Source organism: Sander vitreus, chromosome 2 (genome assembly GCF_031162955.1).
Source record: "Sander vitreus isolate 19-12246 chromosome 2, sanVit1, whole genome shotgun sequence".
NCBI classification, from domain to species: domain Eukaryota; kingdom Metazoa; phylum Chordata; class Actinopteri; order Perciformes; family Percidae; genus Sander; species Sander vitreus.
The window spans coordinates 15,458,242-15,480,676 of NC_135856.1; the positions used below are offsets into that span (position 1 = coordinate 15,458,242).

Consider the following 22,435-nt stretch of genomic DNA (forward strand, 5'->3'; position numbering starts at 1 on the left):
CTCCTCTCTGCACAACAATCCCAAATCTGCAACGCAAAACCAAACCAAAATAAAACCCATCACAAGTGCAACATCAGTCAAGACAGTATCAGCATTAGGAAGAAGAAAACCTCTGGTATTTGCCTAATCAGCTCACTACTACAGCATCAGACAAACCAGAAAGAATTAAAAATAATAATCATGAAATAGAATAAAAAACAAAATCCAAAAGCAATGGGCAGGGATGAGGGGGGGGGGACAAAGAAATTAAATAACAGCACACAATTTATGACCCTAACCAGGGTAACAAGAAATAAATTGATCATGATACCTGATCAAAGAAAACAACATAAAATAATAATAATAAAAAAATACTATTAGACTTTCAGTTCAGAGGTTATCTTTATGTGGCGGTTTAAATAAGGTGGACAGACACTACAGCGTAACGATGAGAAAAATGATTGCTCCCCCTCGCCGGTAAAAGAAACCTTCAGAAAGACGGACAACACTGTCCTGCTCTCAGCACTGTGTGGGATCACCCATTTATTTCTTTGTTCAATTTGGTGTCATCTTTGCCCTGAATAATGGTAATAATAACGAACAACAACAAAATAATAATAAAACAGTAATCATAGTTATCATAATAATAAAAAACAATGGACAAAAATAAAAGCTCATAATAATCACCATCAATAAAGACTTTTGGTAGACGAATAAACATCACACACACTCCGCTCGCGCACACAGCTAACTTTAAGAAAGACACACGGCACATGAATGAGGGGAAACAGGACGTTTTCTAACAAACACTGTCTGCTAATAATGATACAGCTCGTTCTCGACGACGAGTCCAAAGTGGAAAAAATATATTGCAAAGTTGAAAGAACATTTTTCTTTTTAAAAAGGCAAAAACAAGTGTGTCTTTTCCTAAGTACGCAATAATTCAACATTTTCAAAACAAAAACAAACATACAGACTATATCGTGTAAAAATTATAAATAAGGATAAAGTTTTGTGCATCCCCGCCCCAACCAACCGTCGTCTTGGAAGAAAAAAACAAAAAACAAAAAACAAAACAATGGCAGTTACAAACGTGACAATAACATGCAATTGATATACTTTACAGCATTGATCTGTATCTCTCCCAAAATACAAACCCCGGTCTAGCCCCGTGTCCCTCCCTGACCCCAATACAATCCTTAAATATTTGTCAGCTCATTCAAAACATATCTCTTGCTCTCTCTCTCCTCTCTGTGAACTAGCTGAAGGCGGTGATGTTTAATCACACTAGGAGGGGGGATCGTAAATAAAAACACACTGTCGCCAACTCCAGTTTATCCGTAAATCTGTGTATGCACAAGATGCTTCCCCCCCCCCCCCTATCAAAGCAAGCTGACATGGTTTGAATGACTGCATAGAGAAAATGATATTTGGTTTAATTACAGATGGGTTTAACACACACACACACACACACACACACACACACACACGGTTCCCCTCGGTGCCAAGGCACGGCGCAGGTACACGCTATGAACTAGCTGTTTTTATACACCCGTTTGCAACTGGCAAAGCTAATACACACATGAAGCCACTATTGGCAGTAGCCAGCATTGCTGTGTAGAATTGAAACTTTATACATTTGCTGTGTGTAGATCAGTAATCAGAGGTTTTGTTTACACGCACGATTGGTTTCACGGAGGCGTAGCGTGGCACCGTCACCCAATCAGGACTTGGGATGAAAATGCACACAAACAGCACAGCCGAGCGAGTGTGTGTTTGTAAAATACACATCAGCTCAATAACGGAGAACCTCGACAGTGGGAGACTGAGCACAGCTTTGTGTTCAGACACACACACACACACACACACACAAACACACAGTTTGAACAGTGAATGTTGTAGTGAGAGTGGGTTGCCCCATCTCTTATTGAAACTGCACCAATGAGTAGTTCACACCTCAGGCTGCACTGGCAGTGCAGTACAGCTGCTGGATACTAAGCACCAGATCCACGTCTTTATACAAGAGTTTTAACAGGGAGGTTGAGGAGATCCGTCATGATCAGTTCTGAATCCTGTCATCTGCAGGGTTTACAAGAGCAGGACGACCAACAAAAAAAAAGTCCCTGTCTACTGTTGGAAGCTAAATCAGTTTCAGGTCTTCGGATCAAAACCTGACAGAAGCTGAGCTGACGGAGCTATGCCAGCTCACCGCCACATCTGCTTAGGGGCCTGCATCATGAAGTGACATGAGCCGTCTTTGGGCTAAACTCAGGTTTACTGGTATCACAAAGCTGGCTCGCGTTTAACCAGGGTAGATCCCCATGGTAAGCTCTACAGCAGGTTAACTTCAGAAGATCCAAACCTGCCAAAAGATCGACCTACTGACCAATCAGATCACTGGAAACATGGAGTCATCATTCAGAAAAGATAGTACAGAGTTCACATTAAAGTAAGAAGTAATTAAGAGACAGGCATACATAGTGTCTTAATGTATCAATAGAGTTACTTTGATTTCCATGATAAGTTTGGAGTTTGTTTTTACACAACCATTCAGTCTCCACTGTGGGTTTAAAACGGGGCAGTTGAAGAGATTTAAATGACCACACTAAACAGCCTTATGAATGACCATTATAGCTTCATATTAATACTGTTACACCTGACAGTGTAGATAACTTTCACACACTTTATCCACAATAGCACTTAAAGTGACACCTTACACAGAAAGTTTAGTCTACTCATCAGTTGTATTATGCCTTCTGTGGTACAGTACTGGTGGGAGCGTCCTAAGTTGGAGAAAAAAATTGCCCTGATTATAATCAAGGTTATTTTCATGGGAAATGTAGTAGAGCAGGACTAGTAAATTGGACAGACTGCTTATTTCAGATCTGTGTATATGTTGGTAGATAAGTAACAAGATTTGAGGTAATTGAGAAACAGTGTCACTTTTACATAGTTTGCCAACCAGAGAGCACTGACATGTTGATTATTTTAACTGTAAGATGTCCCGCTCAGTGTGTATCTTGGTTACTTAGGGACCTAAAGAAAAAAAACGATTACAATCAAAGCAGCAGAGGCCCAGATTTCCTAATTTGTCTGAAATATCCCTTTAAAAATACCTTGTACACTTATATTAAGCCTTATTCTACTCTAGGTATGTAAGGATTTTATATTTCACTTGAATCACATCAATGTTTGCTGCTGCACTAACCTCTGCTCATGGGTTTGATGATGTTACATTTGATTGACTTGCGATTAAGAGCTCTTTCACATGAGCACCCTCATGGCTGGATTGGAGTTGATAAGCAGCTGTGTGACACCAGTTAACCAGGATCGCTCATGTTCAGTGGCTCAGTGAAGCCCAGACACAGCCAGACTAAGTTGGATTTACTTCCTGATGCAGGCCCAAAGTAAGTCAATTCACTGAGTAGAAGGATGAGCCAGCTGGTTTTAATGCTTGGCCCCTGTCTTGTGTTAGTGCACCAGTCTCCCCCTGTACAGTATATGACACACACACATGGCACTGCTATAGTACAGCGTCCCCCTCCCGTCACCCTCTCCCACTAGCTATAGAGAGATTTCATATATATCATAGCTGAGAGTAATCAATTATAAGGTCATAAACAATAGTCATAACAATAACATCACTCTTTTTGTATTTATGTTGAGTTGTGGACACCTTTGGTGGGAACTGTCAAGGTTGTCAAGCTTGCAGGCGACCTGTGGACAGATGGAGGGATTGATGGACGGAGTGAAGGATGGATGTGACAAAAAGCATCTGGACAGACATTCCCTCTAATCATATCTACACTGTACAGTTTAATGTGACGTCAGGATATAAATGATTAACTACTTCCATTACACATAGAGCTACATTTGAGGTGAGGTGTGTTTATATTTTGTGTTAGTTAGAACTTTTTGTGAAGCCAACCTCCCTGCACCTTCTCTTCTAATCCATCTCTCACTTGCTTTTGCACTCTTCAGACTTGCTCTGTATTTGGTAATACGTGTGGACATTGCATTATTTCACTTATTTGGCTTAAAAAAAGAAAAAAAGTATTTGACCTTTGGGGAAAAGAAGTGACAGCAGCGTCTAAAGCAATAAAAAGTAGCAGCAGCAGTAGCAATGCAAATAAATAACATTGTTTGAACAGAACAGTAAACATCATAAACACAACACACTAACTCACTCGCTAAAATCATAATTGGTAAGTTGGTGTAACACCATGAAAGCTTTTTACACCAGCTAGCCTCAGAGCTCAGCACTCTTGTAAAACTCAGGCGGATGTTTTCCTTCCATTTTAAATCTCTCCTCCTTACTCAAACACTTACTTCTTGTCATCGAACTCCAGTTTGTCTCTGACTTTTCTTTAACTTCCAATCACACCTTCTTAATACTCCCTGTCTTCCTTCTCACCTCACTCCGTATTCTCCTCTCATTTTCCTGACATTTGATTTTCACTCATCTTTTCTGCCATCTTGACAACATTCCTGGATCTCTCTCTCACTCTCTGACACTTAACAGTTTCCTCTCTCTATCGTTGCCATTTCTCAGTTCTCTGTGTCTAGCAGTGATTTGGTTTGGTGCGTGTCGGGGTGTGGGAGGTTTGAGTCGGCACATCTAGCAGGCTTTGGCTGTGGCCCGTCAAGAGGGGTGGGGCAGTAGGACTCTAGTCAGTCCGTCTCTAAAGACCTGCGCTGATAACGTATATCTACACATCACAGTTTAAAACACACTGACCAGTTCAGGTTTGCCTCGTTTATCAAGCCTGACACACTTCATTTTATCTTAACAATCCTCTAGCTCAGGGGTCTCAAATTCAAATTACCTGGGCCCCCACTGGCCAGGCAGGTTTTCCTAGTTCACTGCTTAAACACTTACCCTAATGCTGCTTCAGATTGTATGCCCAGAGAACGACAGCGTTGTCCTTAGATGACTGATAAATCTGCCACATTGAAAACCAATAAGAAAAACAGTCAATTGTTCAGGTCTCTTGAAACTGTCTGCGCTCCAAGTCAACCTTTCTTTTGGGGTTTGAAAGAGACAATTAGGTGTCAATTGTGCTAGGCTAAATATGACTGCTGTTGGTCTTAGCTTATGGTAGGTAGGTAGGTATTATTATTTATTATTTGATTAATCAATTAGTCGATTGATGAGAAAATTAATCTACAATTTTGATAATCTATAAAGTGTTTTTTTCAAGCATAACTGCCCAAAAAAAAAAAAATCAATGGTTTCAGTATTTCAAATGTGCAGATTTGCTGCTATTCTTCGTCTTAAACGATGCAAACTGAAAATCATTTTGGAAAGCAATTATGACCCTGACCCTTGGAAACATTTTTCTGACTGAATGATTCATTGAGAAAATAATTAGGAGATGATTAGCGATTGAGAGATATTGAAATTGTTAGTTAAAGACTATAAAGACTCAGAACCTTCACTGATCAGACAAAGTCAGTTCAAGAATCAATTCTAAACATGGGCCAGATGTGACCTTAGGCTAGTAGTTTGAGACCCCTGCTCTAGGTTCTTAAAACACACAAAGAAAACGTGCTTTACCAAGACGCGTCTGTGAGGTTTCTTAATTTTTGCAGGAGCAGGTCTAAATCTCTTGGCCTCCACGAACAACAACCTACACGCAGCCTTTGGTCTGGAACACTGTGGAGCACTAGATCACACTAAACAGAAGAGGCAGACAGAGAGGAGGACAAAGAGGAAGAGGTAGACCAACCGAGAGTAAAGAAATGCTCCACAGGTAATAAGATCTACCCCACTCATATTTTTAGATAAGCTCCTGTTCTTGGCCTTCTCAATGAAAAAACACTCTGCTCCCATTTGTACCTGCAAGCTCTCTCTCATTTCTCACACTTGTAACAGTTATTCAAGCTTCCAAATCGCCATCGAGAGTACAACTCCCTTCTTCTACTTTCTCTGCTTTTCTCTCCTACACCTCGAAAAAATCTCCTTCTCCTTTCAAACTTATCTCTTCTTAGTATCCCTCCATCTCTTTTAGTTTATCTAAGTCATTCTGATCACACAAAAACCACTCATTTTCTAAAAAGCTAAAATGCAACACTATTTTTTTTGTAAGTCTTTTTCATTGTTTTTCCAATTGTGCAGCTGCTAAATACAATGACGGATATTCAAAAGTTAATAAGAGTTACTATCCTTACATATTAAAAATGAAGCACAGCTAACAGATTAATTCATTGTGGTTTGTGTGTTACAGCTGTAGTGTGAAGGTGAAAATGGCGAGCGCACACACACACACACACACACACACACACACACACACACACACACACACACACACACACACACACACACACACACACACACACACACACACACACACACACACACACACACACACACACAGCCTGAGAATGTGTGATAATAGAAACACCTGAAGAATCATAACTGCACCGGACATTGCTGTGCCCTCCAGAACGTTTATGTACAATAAGAGATTCAGGTTTGCTAATGTAGCAGATGTTTTAATCCAGTGTGTAGTGACTACTCTGTTGACTTCTCCAACGGCTTGGATCAATGCTGGAGACAGACATGTAGGTGAGAAACTAATGACAAGTGGACAAAATGTAGAAACACATACAAGATACACACACAGTTTGTATGTGAGTGTGTGTGGCTGTTACACACAGTGATGTGACGTGATATGATAGTGTGACGAGACGCAACAGTGTGTAAACAAATGAAGCTAACTGCAGTGTGCACCTTTTTCTCTGCCCCTCCTTCCCATGTCTGCCTGTCCAGATTCAACACACTGATAAACAGAACCACCTGTGTCATCCATCCATCCATCCATCCATCAGTCCACGTCTCCGTCCATCCCTCCATCAAGTCTCCGTCTCTCCCCCTCCTCCCTGGGCTCTTCAGGTTCTCCGGTGGACAGATGGACAGGCGGGCTGGGTTTAACGCTACGCTTAGCTGCTAACGCTGGGCTTGACTAGGACAGACTGTCTGGGCTTGGCAAAGCTAAAGCTAGGCAAGACTAGCGTCTGGCTAAGCTAACGCCGGGCTGGGCTAGGCTACCTACTGAAGAGCGAGTGGAGCTGGTGCTGATGGCTGTAACACTGGCTGCTGCGAGGCGACTCGGTGCGATCCATCACCGTCTGGAACCAACCGGCCACGTCCACCTCCAACACCTCATAACGGCGGATGAAATTATGCTCCTGGATGAGGGAGACGGGCAAAGAGATACAGAGGAAGGGAGACAGTTTAGTTACATTTGACCATTAGGTAATTCTGGTGAATCTCAACCAAATGTTTGTTCATCATTATGACTGTTGTCTTACCAGCAGCGTGTGGTATTTTGGCCTTTTTCTGTGATCCTTTGTGAGGCTGTGAATTTTAAAAGATACATTTTAAGGCAGGTTAAGACAATTTGATTCATATTTGCACATTTCATTACATGGAAATTAAACTCTCTTTATATGAAAGTGCATATAGCAACAGTGACATTACTAAAATAAATAAAATACAAGAGGGGGGCGCTGCACAGTCACAGAAGGCTTGTATCATGTGGACGCGCCGACAGTTTTGTTGTCATTACTTAGAATTCCTCATGGGGGCGACAGAAACTACGCACTATAGCTTCAAAGGAATTGAATAGAAGGTATTAAGTGCTTTTTTGGTGAAACGTGAACCCGTCATGCACAGAAGATCTATTTAATCACCAGATTATCACAGGATTAGTGTCACCAAGTCAGCATCCGACAAATGTCTCCTCTTCTGTTCCTGAGTTTTGGCGCTGAATAATGGCCAGTAAAGCGTTTTTGCAGAACATTATGATGCCACAATGAAGTTGACCTTCATTTAATTTAATTCTATTAAGATTAATGATCCCGCAAGGGGAAATTACATTTTTGTCCCTCTGTTGTTAGTTATTACACACCGGTTATTATTAGACATTTGTGTAAAAAGTTAATTAGTGTATGAATTGAGTTATGGTCAAAAACGTGTTTTGTGAGGTCACAGTGACCTAGACCTTTAACTACCAAAATCGAATTAGTTGAAGAGATTTCCACTGGAAAGAAGAAATTCTTTCCAGTGGGTCCTGAGGTATCCATTCACAAGAACGGGACAGACAGTTGGACGGACAACCGGGAAACACAATGGCTCTGCCGGCGCTTTGTTTTAACAATGCTCGCTCACTTCAGTCACTCTCTGGGTCGCTCGACCATATACTGTGCTTGCTGGTGCTTGTTGAGCCTCCGGGCAACTTTTCCCAGTAACATTCTAAAATCGGTTTCGTTGCGAATCTTTGAAGCTTTTAATAAATCTTTTTAAAGTGGGTAAATAAATCCAACCACCCCATGACAAATTTAAGTTTCACTTTCCATGATCTGTGACCGACAGGTCGACCCCACCCACATCAACGATCAGTCGATAAGACTTCTGATTCGACTATGAAAATTCTTAGTCGGCGACACACCTAGTTGATATTCTCTACCAGTGTGCTTTTTAATCCATGCGTGTAAATTGAAAAGATATTCAGATGATGGCGCTCAACACACACAGCGGTACACAGCCCATATATTATTCATTACACAGACTATAAGGTCTGCATAAAAGAAACCAAAAAAACAAACACCGGGACATTTACACACACCCTACCCGTATCAAGATGATGGATGATAGATGGAGGGATTGATGGACGGAGTGAAGGATGGATGTGACAAAAAGCATCTGGACAGACATTCCCTCTAATCATATCTACCCTGTACAGTTTAATGTGACGTCAGGATATAAATGATTAACTACTTCCATTACACATAGAGCTACATTTGAGGTGAGGTGTGTTTATATTTTGTGTTAGTTAGAACTTTTTGTGAAGCCAACCTCCCTGCACCTTCTCATCTAATCCATCTCTCACTTGCTTTTGCACTCTTCAGACTTGCTCTGTATTTGGTATACGATGTGGACATTGCATTATTTCACTTATTTGGCTTAAAAAAAGAAAAAAAAGTATTTGACCTTTGGGGGAAAAGAAGTGACAGCAGCATCTAAAGCAATAAAAAGTAGCAGCAGCAGTAGCAATGCAAATAAATAACATTGTTTGAACAGAACAGTAAACATCATAAACACAACACACTAACTCACTCGCTAAAATCATAATTGGTAAGTTGGTGTAACACCATGAAAGCTTTTTACACCAGCTAGCCTCAGAGCTCAGCACTCTTGTAAAACTCAGGCGGATGTTTTCCTTCCCTTTTAAATCTCTCCTCCTTACTCAAACACTTACTTCTTGTCATCGAACTCCAGTTTGTCTCTGACTTTTCTTTAACTTCCAATCACACCTTCTTAATACTCCCTGTCTTCCTTCTCACCTCACTCCGTATTCTCCTCTCATTTTCCTGACATTTGATTTTCACTCATCTTTTCTGCCATCTTGACAACATTCCTGGATCTCTCTCTCACTCTCTGACACTTAACAGTTTCCTCTCTCTATCGTTGCCATTTCTCAGTTCTCTGTGTCTAGCAGTGATTTGGTTTGGTGCGTGTCGGGGTGTGGGAGGTTTGAGTCGGCACATCTAGCAGGCTTTGGCTGTGGCCCGTCAAGAGGGGTGGGGCAGTAGGACTCTAGTCAGTCCGTCTCTAAAGACCTGCGCTGATAACGTATATCTACACATCACAGTTTAAAACACACTGACCAGTTCAGGTTTGCCTCGTTTATCAAGCCTGACACACTTCATTTTATCTTAACAATCCTCTAGCTCAGGGGTCTCAAATTCAAATTACCTGGGCCCCCCACTGGCCAGGCAGGTTTTCCTAGTTCACTGCTTAAACACTTACCCTAATGCTGCTTCAGATTGTATGCCCAGAGAACGACAGCGTTGTCCTTAGATGACTGATAAATCTGCAGATTTCAGATGTTTGTTCCAGAGAACAGGACCGAAGTAGCTAAAAGCACCTTCATCAGAACTGAATCTTACTCTATGTCCAGTTAGAAAACCACCATGTGATGACCTGAGAGCTCGGACTGGATCAGTTTTAGAGTGAGATTAGCACTCACCAGTCTTTGACGAAGGACTGGAAGTCGAGGGAGAAACCCATGCCGAGGGGCAGCAGAGGAGGATCTTCCTGCAGCACTTTGGTCAGAACCTCAAAGTCTGTCTTGCAGTTCTTGTAGGGAAACTGTCCCGTGGCCAACTCCACCTAGAGGACACAAGGACACATTAACCCATCCACTGTCAATAAAGCAGCACCACCACCTCCTATATGCTTTTAATGAATTGTGCATAGGGCCATGTATTCCCCCAGGCGGCCTATGCTGCTGCCCATGGATTTCTTTTTTACCCAAACATAATAGTAATAATAACCGCCAACCAGGAAGTTTTTTTTTGTTTTTTTTACTAACAAGGAAGAAAACTAGTAATTCATAATAATGTTTCTTGTCAGTGTTTTTATCCATCTATGTTCAGTGCATGTTCTGTGAGTTCCCTTCTCTAACTTGAACGTGTTATCAGATAACCACTCTTGGTTCACAGCTGCAGAATAATGGATGAAGCTACAACTGGAATTCCAGATGAGGCAAAAAAATCCCTGACTTCAACAATCATTATGGCTTTCAAACTTTCAAACAAACATGATAAGCTAGCAAGCTCCGGTTGTGAACGCTGGTCTGAGGTCAGCACATCAGAGCACTGTGATGACAGTTAAAGACTATATGCTAATGTCATACAAAAAATGTTGAGCTGACCTTAAGTTTTTAGGCCATGGCCCTCCGTCATTACTCTCCACAAAATGTTATCCATCACCTCATCACGCTGTGCATTACAACAACTGTTTTAATATGCATGATTTTGAGATGCGTTGCATATTTCTTCCATTTTGACACTTTTGAAAATGTTTTGTAAACATAAATACAATGTATATATAAATAATGCAATTTTCTTACTGCAATGAGATGTAATAAACAAATGCTCAAATGTTACGGTGCTTACCAGTTCTTATGGCACCCCAGGATTGCCCAGCACCTACTTTAAAAACAAGTACACTTATTTTATGGTAATAAAATGAAAGCCGTTTTACCAGAGAGATGCCAAGGCTCCACACGTCTGCTCGGATGTCATAGTCAGGTTTGGTGGGATCTGGAGGGTCTATTCTCTCAGGCTGAAAGGATTCAAGAATAGGAAACACTGTTCAGGGAATCAGTGTGTGTTATACGTCTTTTTTTGTATTGTGTTAGACAGGAGGTGGTAACTTTGTGTGAGATACTTGGAGATTTTTGAGTGTAGACTGTGTGGATTTTCACTCACCGCCATGTAGGCAGCACAGCCGGCGCTGCGGGTCTTGGCCTTGGAGTCAACGAGGCGTCCGCTGATGCCAAAGTCGCACAGTTTGATCTGACCTTTAGCGTCCAGGAGGATGTTGGAGGGTTTGACGTCTCGGTGGATGACACCGTGTTTATCTTTCAGGTACAGCAACGCCTTCACTATCTGGAGCAGAAACATACACACAGTAAGAATATGACAACAACACAATCAAGTGAGCAGTGTTACACTTTCCCATCTGTGTGTTTCTCCCACTTACTGCCACTGTCATCTTTCCAAGGATTCGCTCTGGGATGGGGCCCTGGATTCTCTTCTTCAGCTTCTCAGCACACGTTCCCATCAGCTCCATGGCAATGAATACATCCGTCTGTACACGAATACAACACACATATTCATCCAGACTTTAGCAGTTAAGGTCAGGGGTAGGGCTGTGTATTGGCAGGAATCTGGCAATACGATGCGTATCGTGATACAGGGGTTACAGTCATGGTTATGACTCAATATATTACAATATAATATTTTATAATAATAATATTTTTAATAGTGAGGTCAAGGTCAAAAATTGGTCTCAATACAATGAAATGGCTACTATGGGGACTAACATAATCACACATGAATACAATTAAGCTCATTAAATCCACAAGAGTCTCAGCTTTCCAGTAATACCCAATTTATGCAACTCAAAGACTGTTTAGGGGCTGCAGTATGCAGAACACATTTGTACTGCATGAGAAAAACTCCAAAGTGCATGTGTAGCGGTGTTAATAATTCCACATGCCATTAAAAAGTAACTTTTCATTTGCCTAGTAGTTTCCATATGAGACAGCCCTACTATTTTGTTGTTAAGAATACAAACGGTAATGTACTTTGGGGACACTCACGTTGGTAACTATGGCGCCATAGCACTGGATGATGTAAGGGCAGTCATGACTCTTCAGCACCACATCCAGGTCCATCAGGATCCTCTTGTTCTCATCCTTGTTTCCTGTACGACGCATTTGCTGGTGAGAGACACAGACCCAGACACACACAGACACACAGATTACTGACAGCATTTGAATGCATAAAACACGCACACAATGCTGGGTGTGTCTCCTCTCACTCCTCTGGTGTGCGGATTGACTGCCTGGTTGTTTAACAGCTTGGACCTCTACAATTAAGTCATCTCTTAAATAGGTGGGTTGTTATGTGGTGTTATTACTGCCACTGTGTTGGTACACTAGTCACAATTAAAGCAGAACAGAAACTGAAAATTTAGAGAGCTAAGTTGGGGTTAGCATCAAGCTCCTGCTGTATTTTGATCATGTTGACTAATGTTTAAGAGGTTATGTCTTCGTGATCCCTGCAGGGAACTCCTTTCTTTTATTTTAAAAATAAGCCATAAAATTACCAGCCAACATATCACAATTTGTTCCGATCATCAATTTTACAGAACACAGTGATCGTATCAAGGAGACTTATAGCAGTTCAAATGATCCTGGCTTCCTGTCAAAAACAAACGTTGTCTAAGTGCTGCTGTTGTTTATCAGGAACCCATCTTCTCAATTATTTTTAGCACAGCTTAAACATACTAGCCACAAACACCAGCAGCTTACAAGGAATGCTAACAACTAATCATGCCAATTAATTCATTAATGTAAATTATGTCTTCCCAAACCTAAAACAAATGATCGGAAACGCACTGTTCTGTACAGTCTCCTCTGATTGAAGCTGTTACCAACTCCCATCAAATACATTACTAATAGAAAGAGGTTTAAACTAGTAGTAAGTAACATATAGTTTAGGCAATATGGTAATATTTCTTGGGCTTGTCTCTTATCTCGTCCTGGGTTATGTACCAATTCTGTTCTGTTTTAAAGTAACTGTGCTATCAAATATTACATTTTTGATGCATTTCATAGTCCTCGTGTTATCATCTTCTTTCTTTCTATGTGTTGTGTGAACGGTGAACAGGTAAGTGCATAAGGGTCTTACTTTGACAGCGATGACATGGCCAGTCTTCTTGAATCGCACCTTAAAGACCTGTCCACAGGTCCCGCTGCCGATCTCCCCCTCACTGATCAGGTCTGTCACCTCCGCTGGATACCGCTGTGGACGGACAAGGAGGCACAACCACAGACAGACTTTAGATCATTCTCAAAATATTTGTATTACTGGTTAAAATGTTAGTTGTTTTGATGCAAACTCTCCAAGCTGAAAATAGATGAGAGGCCAGGTCTGATTTTCTGCTTTGTAAGAAGTAATAACCCCCCAGTAAACCCCTCAGGGCCACTTAGTTATAAACATTTTGATGTGTAATTAAGCTGCTCCCCCATTGGCCATGTCTGAGAATACCAGCACACAGTGGGGCGATGCATTGTTTCCCTGCTTCGTTAAAATGTAATCACCAGTGACTGAGATGCGGTGAGTGATGTCTGATTGAGTGCTTGATGTAGCAACCTCTCTGGGCTAATGAGAGGAAGTAGAAACTATCTGGAGTACAGCAATGAGTCAAATCATTTTCCCCAGCATTCAAACCTTGGATGGCTTAGGATGCGATACTGGACCAGAGGGCTATAGGAGGGAGGAAAAACAAACAAAATGAAGCCAACCCATTCTCAATCTCGATTTTATCTTGGTAGACAAAAACAACACACATCTCACTGTTTTTGAGTTGTTATAATATTCTGTTTATTGCCAAAGAGAAAACAACGGCAGAGAGGGCGGTTGTTTTACTTGATAGAGATTCTCTGCTCAAGGACACTTGTGGTAGTGGTGTGGATGTTTGCTTTCATAGGGTTTTAACAATGGTCTCCCTTACTATACCAGCCGACCTGCTTTTTCATCGTAGTGAAATCGATTCTTTCTGAATACTGAGGAGAACCAACAATTGTTAAAAATACTTATGTGTTAAGAAACTCATTTAGAACTAAGATAGGGATAAATCTGGCTTATTTAATATTTTTCATATTGTCAATAAGTCGCAAGAAAAGGCAAAAGACCAACAATGTGTTACTTCCCTATTTTCGTACTCCATCTATGAAGCAACTGGAACAGTAGTTTAAAGCAAATGTTACTCAAACAGGAGGAAATCGTACATTTGTTGGGGACTATATATCAGACTATATCAGAACATGTTAGTTGGTTTTGGTCTTTTGACCATAAGAAAAGTATCAAATATGGCCTGCCTGATGACCTCTCACCCTGGTTTAAGTTATGTAATTTATGACATGTAGGAGATTCACATTTCCAGACTAGAGAAACTCAACATGTATCACATCTCACCTGACCATCGATCTTCAGGTAACCCGTCTGTTTCATAATCTCTTGCAATTTCTGGTCAATCTCTGCACTGTGGGTACAAAACACACACACAATAACATACAAAGTGAGGGAGGGCAATGCTACATGAAGTATGTTTTAGTGTGAATGTCCATAGCAAGATAAGAGTGGATGCATTTGTGTGCACACACATACACACACACACGTCCACATACTTCTCTAAGCTCTTCTGCAGGCCGTACGGAGGCGTGGGCAGGGTGAGCATGTGTCGCGGGCGGCTGGGGTAGGGGTGGTGCTGAGGGGAGCTCTCTGAAGATGATGAACGGCTGCCTCCATCATTGGCCAGTGGCAGCTGGAGCGCTGGGGTGGGGGGGGGGGGGACATGACACGTTAGAAACAGACAGGAGAACAGAACCAATGGTACAGTGCATTTTGCACCCGAGGCCAGCATGCCAGAAGGTGTAAAATGACTGTGTTTATTCATGCATTCGCTGACTCATCATTTTAGTGGTTTAAAGCTGTTGTGCACCATTAGAGAATATGACAATACGTATATTATTATTTGTGATTTATTAGCTTTCTTTAACAAATTTCTCTTTGACTTTGCATTTCCTTGTTAAAATATTTTTTATACAAATCAAAGTGTCTGATGAGAAAAGAATGTGCTCTATCATATCCTGTTTAGTACAGACTGAAAATGATTTCCCATGAGACACAAAGAGAAACTAGCCTCAAAGAGTTCTTTCACTAGAGCCCTGCTAAGTATTTAACCACCATATGAACTTGTTTTTATTTCCCCAAAGTCACAGCTTTGTTTTTGTTTTGCTGATGTCCCGACCTAATGTTAAAACAAACAGGACGGTTATCTCAAAGCAAAAGCAACACAATTCTCAGGCAGGGAGGGACAGCACAGGGTTAGCCTGCAGACTGGGAGGTACAGTTTAGGGATGTAGAGATCCACAGTTTGTTCTTAAAGGAAAACTACGGTTTATAAACATTTGGGTTTTCTATTATTAGCTGCAGCCATTAGTTGTATTAGTTATGGCAGCATTGTACACACTAAAATGACTGCTGGGATCTCAGAATGCACATTACACAAAACATACAATACAAAAGTACAATCAGTTGATCACACAGGTTAACTTATAAACAACCCAACTGTTTATTTGGAGGAAAAACCAAAAGTGAGAGCACATGTGATGTTGTTATTAATCCCTCATTGTACAGGACAACTGGGAGTGTTCACAACCACGGAAAACAATTGTTTAAAGTTGAACCAGAGAGTCAATCTGGGAAATGTAATGGATGTTAACAGACAGTTTGAGTAATAATTTTACGATTAACTTTTGTTTTCTCTATTCAAATAAGTGTGGCTAAGTTGGGTATGTTTACAACCCGTATGATCATTTAACTGCTTGCTTGTGCATCTTTAGCAATGTCACCATGTTCCAAGATGTCCGAGATGCATTTTGGTGAGTAGTACAATGTTATCATAACTGACAGAACTGATGGCCGAAATAATGAAAATAAAGCCCAAGTTGTAATAAACCGTAATTTGACATTAAATATTATCCACACAAAAGAGACTCAGCCTGATTGATAGCCCTAAATGGCTTTATAACCCTGGATGCCGACTGAGTGGCTGTTGCAACATGCTTCTAGCCCCGTAGGTCTAAATCGTGCATTCAAAGACATGTTCAAACTCAGCTGACCTTGAAATAGCAGGTGTACATGCTGGCAAGCACTGACTAATTTTCAAATGGAGATGTTATAGAATTTCAGGAGAACAATCTAAAGTAGTATTAGCACAAACCTGTCATGCAACCAAATGCTCAGACTATGACTATGAACACTAAGTGTGGCTTCAGAAGAGTTTAAGTTTAGTTTAGTTTTTTTTTTTTTATGTTCGAAACCAGTTTGCAAAACATTTAGAGGACCATGCAGCGGTTAATGTTATCATTAACATTATTATAGTTTTTGTAGCAGAAGGCTGGCAGCTCTTCTGAGAGTGCCAGCAGGTGTTTGTATCCACGAGTCACCTGTGGATGGATCGGCCTGTAAGGGGAGAATCAATTAGTGAAGGGGAGGAGGTGTTAGTATGGAGAGGAAGAAGGACTCAGGCAGTCTCTGGCACAGATTGCATCTCCATAGTTCGGCTGGCTCCAGATGGACGGATGTGAGCATAAACGGGCAGAGAGAGCGAGGTGATGGGGAGACACATAAACACACACACACACACACACACAACATACTCGCAGGCACTGCTGCACCGCCTCCAGCTCACACAGTGCTGCTGCAAAAGGAAGGGGGAGCGGGGGGGATGCCAGAAGATGAATAACAGAGAAACAACATCAAACAGAAAGAGAGAGAGAACGAGAGGAGAATTTCAGCCAAAACTGCATAGCAGAGTAAGCTGGAAGTCAGACAGTCAGTCAGTCAGACTCGGACAGGAAGTCCTCAGTCGCCACACAGAGAAAACAGAAAGGGAAAGAGCAGCCCGAGTGTTCACAGCACTCCTGCAGACGGACCAGTGGGGATGCTGGATTAGAGACTGTGTCGGACAAAACACAACCCAAAACATCGTATCGTGCAGAAAAGCCACATGCACCGCGATTCTCTGCCTACAGCAAAACGAAGGTTAATCATCTGACACACATACACACACACACATACACACACACACACACACACACACACACACACACACAGTGAACAACAGTGAACATCAACACACACCAACACTGCCCTGCCACTGGCACAGACAGAGAGAGGAGTCAGAATGGAAAGATGGAGAGAGGATGTGATTTGAGGGGAGGTGTAAATAACTGCTGGGAGAAAATAACAGAACTGTTCAACGACTGGTTTCACAGACATGGACTTCTACCCCTCAGTGGAGGTTGTTCTTCAGAAATTTAGTGTGTGAGAGAAAGTATGGGTGTGAAAGTGTTTTTTTCTGGCATGTTAAATGTTGTGGTTAACCCGTGGCTCTAAAACCAACCTTGTCAACAATAACAACAAAAGTTACTTCTTATATGTTACTTAAAAGACCATTTAGTTGATCTGGCTGAAATACAATGTGCCCCTGTATTTGCTGGAGAGAGTAAACTGACTTTTACAGCGACAGTCTGTCCTTTTTAGACTATTATTACACTGGATGTAAAAAACATGGATAAAAGTGTTAAAGATAAACATGAGTAATTACAGTAAGTGAAGTAGCAGCATTGAGAGCCTATTAGGCTCTACTGGCAGGAGTAAAAAAAAAGGAAAGTTATCTAGTGAAAATGTAGGGAACTGCCTGTGTTTTTGTCTGATAGGATTAAAAAATAAGAAGGACAACTATGAGAGAGGAGGGGATAGAAGGTGAAACAGGGTATACAGGTGTTGGAGGGGGGGGGGGGAGAAAGAGAGGTGCAGTGGCAGAGAGAGCGATGGATTGAATGATACCTGCACGCTGGGAAGGGGCTGGAGCAGGACTGAGCTGGATCACGATGACTAGACAGAGGAAAGAAAATATACACACACACGCACATTACTGCACTGTTCTACTGAGATGATCACACACGCACACACACGCACGCTCCATCATATCATCACAGATAGAATAAAGTTTTTTCAGCAATGTGCTAGTCCATCTTTCAACACTTTCCGACTTCCAAACCAGCACCAAGTCCACTGGTTGCTACTGAAGTCATAAATCTTTAAAAACAGGTCACAAATATATAATTTCATAAATAAATTTAAAAAGTGGGATACACCTACTAGAAACTCAGAGTATCTGCTGATAAATAGTACCGACCCGCTAACACAGGTCTCTTTTTCCCCAAAAATTGATTTGTATAACTCAGTGTGTGGAACTTTTTGGGATCACTTAATGTAAGCTAACTAAAGGGATGGGATTGCTGGTGAAAGAGAAATGGCCCACTGACCACCATTTAATGATGATGGAAAAGACTGAATTGTATAATAACATTAAGACAGAAACTGTATTTAATGGGGTTTGGTAATATCATGGTTATAACCCGATCAACTTAATCAGGTCAGTGTCGGATTGGAGCGTTACTAGATATTGGTCTACGTCACAGAGGAATAAACCAGGCTTTGGATACACAGTCAAAACATTGTTTTGGTCTTTTCATGAGATTTGTTGACAATAATTTAAAAAAAAATACAGCACCAGCCTTTCCTTTAACTAATTCACAATACAGACAGCTGGCGTAACCTCATGAAACGTTTTAAAAAGAACAGAAAAGGAAAAGAAGCAGGTTTGTGGTCAATGTCTCTCAAAGCTCATATGAACAGACAAGTGATGAGCTGTAGGAAAGAATGATCTTTGAACAGTCAGTGAGTGAATAGGGTTTCTTATATTGTTGGCTAACAGTTTTAAAAGCCCACCATGTTAACCTGGTAAGATAATAAAGAGCTTTCTGTCGCCACCACAGTGTTTATTTCGGTGTTACATATCAGTCAGCACAGGCATGTTGCAGACTCTCCTGTTGAACTAGCTGTTCTGTTTGTTTGAGAGTTTTCTCCTGCAGACAGTTCAAGTGCCCAAACGTTACTGTTTCACCAGTTCTTACAACACTCACTTCATATTCACTGAAAACTGTGAAGGACTTAATTGGAACTCCCTGCCTGAGGATCTCAGACTGGCAATCACAGTGTCTTCCTTTAAGTCCCTTTTTAAGACTCACTGCAATCTTTTCAACAAAGCTTCTATTATCAAGCTTTTTCTTAACAGATGGTATTTGTTGTAACTATTTATATTCCTGTATATTGTTATATCTTAAGTTCTGGATCTTATTTACCTCTATCTTTTATTGTAAAACAATTTGTAACTTTGTTTTTAAAAATGCTATATAAATAAAGCTATTATTGTTTATGTCAATAAGTCAGCAGCAGACTGGAATTGAACCATTATATGTTAAGTATAAGTTTCTATCTATCTTGCAATCTTATTTTTATTGTATTTATTAAAATGTTAACTGCTTGTTTTTATTTGTATCCTACTATGTAAAGCGTCTTTGGGGACTTCTAAAAGCGCTATATAAATCTGGTGTATTATTAAGTAGTAACGTTAGTTTATATAGTTAGCATAACAACATAAGGGTTGGTAACGCTAGCTAGATCTAATTGCTTCCACATATTAGCGTCTGTTTCGTCCAGGGTCAAATCTGGCAGTGAAAACTGACTTTGCCGCAGGAGTCACGCAAGCAAACACATTGATTAACACTTATGTGGAACTATAGCTAAGCTGGGGATAAATGGCACCTCCATATGATTTTAGGCTTAGGCTGAACACTATATCAAATGTTTAGATTGACGCTGGGCCTGCCACCGACTATCACTCAGATTGTGTTAGCTTAGCTAGCTAGCTGGTTTGACAGAATCAGAGCAGATTTCGGGACGTGCCTGCCAGCTAGACATTTCATGACAGCGCTGAATTTTTTTGGGTTTTTTTCCTTTACTAACTTTAGAAATTGTCCCACTTGTTAAGTTAGTGTTTTACAGTAAAATCAACCGAGCAAGCTGAGTCGGTGTTTGTTTATGTAGCTAGCCTGTTAGCATGTCGTAGCACGGAGCAGCAAAACACCGCCACTCCGTCCCTCCTCCCTCCGCCTCTCCGATCTTTCCCCCTGCTATTCTGCCTGTTACCGACTCCCCGGTCCTCCCGGGTGGACACTCACTTGGCCTCGGACGTGGTCGCTGCGGACTCATGTCGATGTTAAGGTCGATTCTCCGGCGAGCGTCTTCATTTTCCTGCTTTAGTTTCTCCTCGATTCGCGACAGCCTCTGCTCCAACGACGACATCTTGAAAAATTGAGCACCATGTAGTTCCCAGCAGAGCTCTCGACTCCCCTCTCTGGCAGGCAGGCTGGACCAGCAAACACACACACCCACCCACACCCACACACACACACACACACACACACACACACACACACACACACACACACACACACACACACACACACACACACACACACACACACACACACACACACACACACACACACACAGGGTTAGGCGTTCAGTCATAATCCCGCAGATGATAGTTTTGGGACACTCAGTTTTTGGAAAATAATTTGGGACACTAAACTGCACGTATACGAGTGGTTATTATTGTGGGCCAGGGTCTGAAGAGGAACATTGTAAAATCCACGTAAATTGATTTCTATGGAAACAAGCAGTAGACTTACTTGTTCTGGCGCTTTGGACCATTTATCACAAGGTCTTCAACAGCAGAGATGGTTTGCTTAGTTTGAATGGACTGTAGATGTTTAAACAAAATAATCTTAGCTTTTAACATCTCCAGTGACAACTGTAAGTACTTTAATATGATGCACTGCGGCCATGGGCAAGTACATGTTTAAGTCCAATAAAGCTGAAACGATTAGACAATCATTTAGCCTAGTCAATTGATGAAAAATAATCTGCAACTTTTTTCATAATTAGCCAAACATTATCTGGTTCCAGCCTCTGAAATAATTGCCGTTTTTCTCAGTTTTATATCATAAGCCTTTTTTTTTTTTACTTTAGACATTTTGACAAGCACAGGTGTAATAATAAAATTAAATATGGCTGAATTCCATTTAGCTGCTTCAGTTTCAGGGTCTTCAGGGTATTGCTCGTTTACTGGGACACCATCGTCAATGTTATTAGTAAGTTATACTTAAATATCTTTGGGGTTTTGTAATCTAGCAATTTGGGATGCTTGTGATGGATATTTTTTTTCTAATACTCTGACATTTTATAAAATTAAGTAATTAGTATAAAGTAAGAGATAATGAAAATATTTGTTAGTTGCAGCCTCATTACAAACCATCCTTAAATAAAAAAAAAAAATGTAATCAATGGTGTCCAGTAGCCGAGTCCATCTCTGCTGTCACTGTGATTTGATAATACCTGAATAGTAGAGGGACATTTGAACACTCACATATAAAAACACATTTTCCTCATGTATTAAAAATCTGTTGTCTTATGTTCTCCCCTATTACGTTTTGGTACCATTTTCTCTGATGTATGTATTTTGCTGGTGGTAGCAGACATTTAACTTCAGGTGATCTCTGAAATGTAATCGCTGAAGTAATATGTGTTGCTTTCACTGACTGTATACACACTATGTTGTAAATGACATTCAGCACAGTGTGTACTTGCAGAGAATGCATGTGGGTGTTGCACATTATTAAAGAGAGGTTTCAATAGTTTTACATACCATCACTGCAGTTATCACTCTCTTGTGTTTTCCCATGAAACAGACAGATTGGAACTGGCCTGTTTTACTTATTTTGGCTATACATACAGGTGACGTGACATGTTAAATAAATACTATGAATTAATGAACCAGAAGTTGTTTTTCCACGAGTGATGTTTGCTCCTTTACAGGAGGTAAATGGCCAGGATGCAGAGCAGCAAACGTGGAGCTGGTTTAGGGATTCAGATCTGACACTTGAGCAGATGATGCAGTAAAGCTCTCTGACCTCGGGGTCACAGTCCTGAAACCCAAAGGAACCCAAGTAAACTGATGTTTTTGTGTTTAAATTAGGGCGATATCAGTATCACAATTTTATTTTTTCTCTCCAATATTTCTAAATCACATTAAACAAGCTGATGTTCAACATAAATGTGTTCCACTGTTATGAATAGACCTCAACAGTCCTGCCCACAGCCGGTTCCGGAAGTAAGGATACAATACAGTTTCTCCATTGACAATTGGAGTATAAGCCATAAAATTGTAACTGTCGATGGTAGACTTAAAACCAGCTACGACATGACTAAGCGATTAGTCTAGCTTTGCCAGACGTTCCTCCACAGCGCTGCGGAGGAGGGATGGGAGAACAACGTGCTCTGGTTTATTGGCATTTCTTTAAACCAATCACAATCGCCATGGGCGGCGCTAAGC

General features: G+C 41.0%; 1 protein-coding gene across 3 annotated transcripts; it reads right to left on the minus strand.

The window, feature by feature from the left end:
• Positions 1-368: 368 nt before the first annotated feature.
• Positions 369-20,414, minus strand: map2k7 (mitogen-activated protein kinase kinase 7). Of its 3 annotated transcripts, XM_078279916.1 has the most exons (13): positions 20,220-20,414; positions 17,980-18,027; positions 14,751-14,895; positions 14,539-14,605; positions 13,249-13,362; positions 12,156-12,275; positions 11,534-11,641; positions 11,260-11,439; positions 11,033-11,113; positions 10,014-10,156; positions 7,294-7,339; positions 7,035-7,170; positions 369-4,646 (listed from the first exon to the last, which is right to left on the minus strand). In XM_078279916.1, the coding sequence occupies exons 1-13, from the start codon at positions 20,341-20,343 to the stop codon at positions 4,528-4,530; spliced, it is 1,431 nt and encodes a 476-aa protein (XP_078136042.1). In that variant the 5' UTR covers positions 20,344-20,414; the 3' UTR covers positions 369-4,527. The 3 variants fall into 3 exon arrangements, with proteins under 3 accessions (XP_078136042.1, XP_078136025.1, XP_078136034.1); XM_078279899.1 differs by lacking the exon at positions 369-4,646 and having other exon boundaries at positions 5,106-7,170; positions 20,220-20,413; XM_078279908.1 differs by lacking the exons at positions 369-4,646; positions 17,980-18,027 and having other exon boundaries at positions 5,106-7,170; positions 20,220-20,413.
• Positions 20,415-22,435: the final 2,021 nt, after the last annotated feature.

Coding starts and splice junctions, on each gene's coding strand:
- map2k7 (XM_078279916.1), bottom strand. CDS start 20,343: ATGTCGTCGTTGGAGCAGAGGCTGTCGCGAATCGAGGAGAAACTAAAG. Junction 7,340..10,013: donor CAGTCCTTCGTCAAAGACTG/GTGAGTGCTAAT, acceptor TAAAATTCACAG/CCTCACAAAGGATCACAGAA. Junction 7,171..7,293: donor CAAAATACCACACGCTGCTG/GTAAGACAACAG, acceptor TCCCTCATCCAG/GAGCATAATTTCATCCGCCG.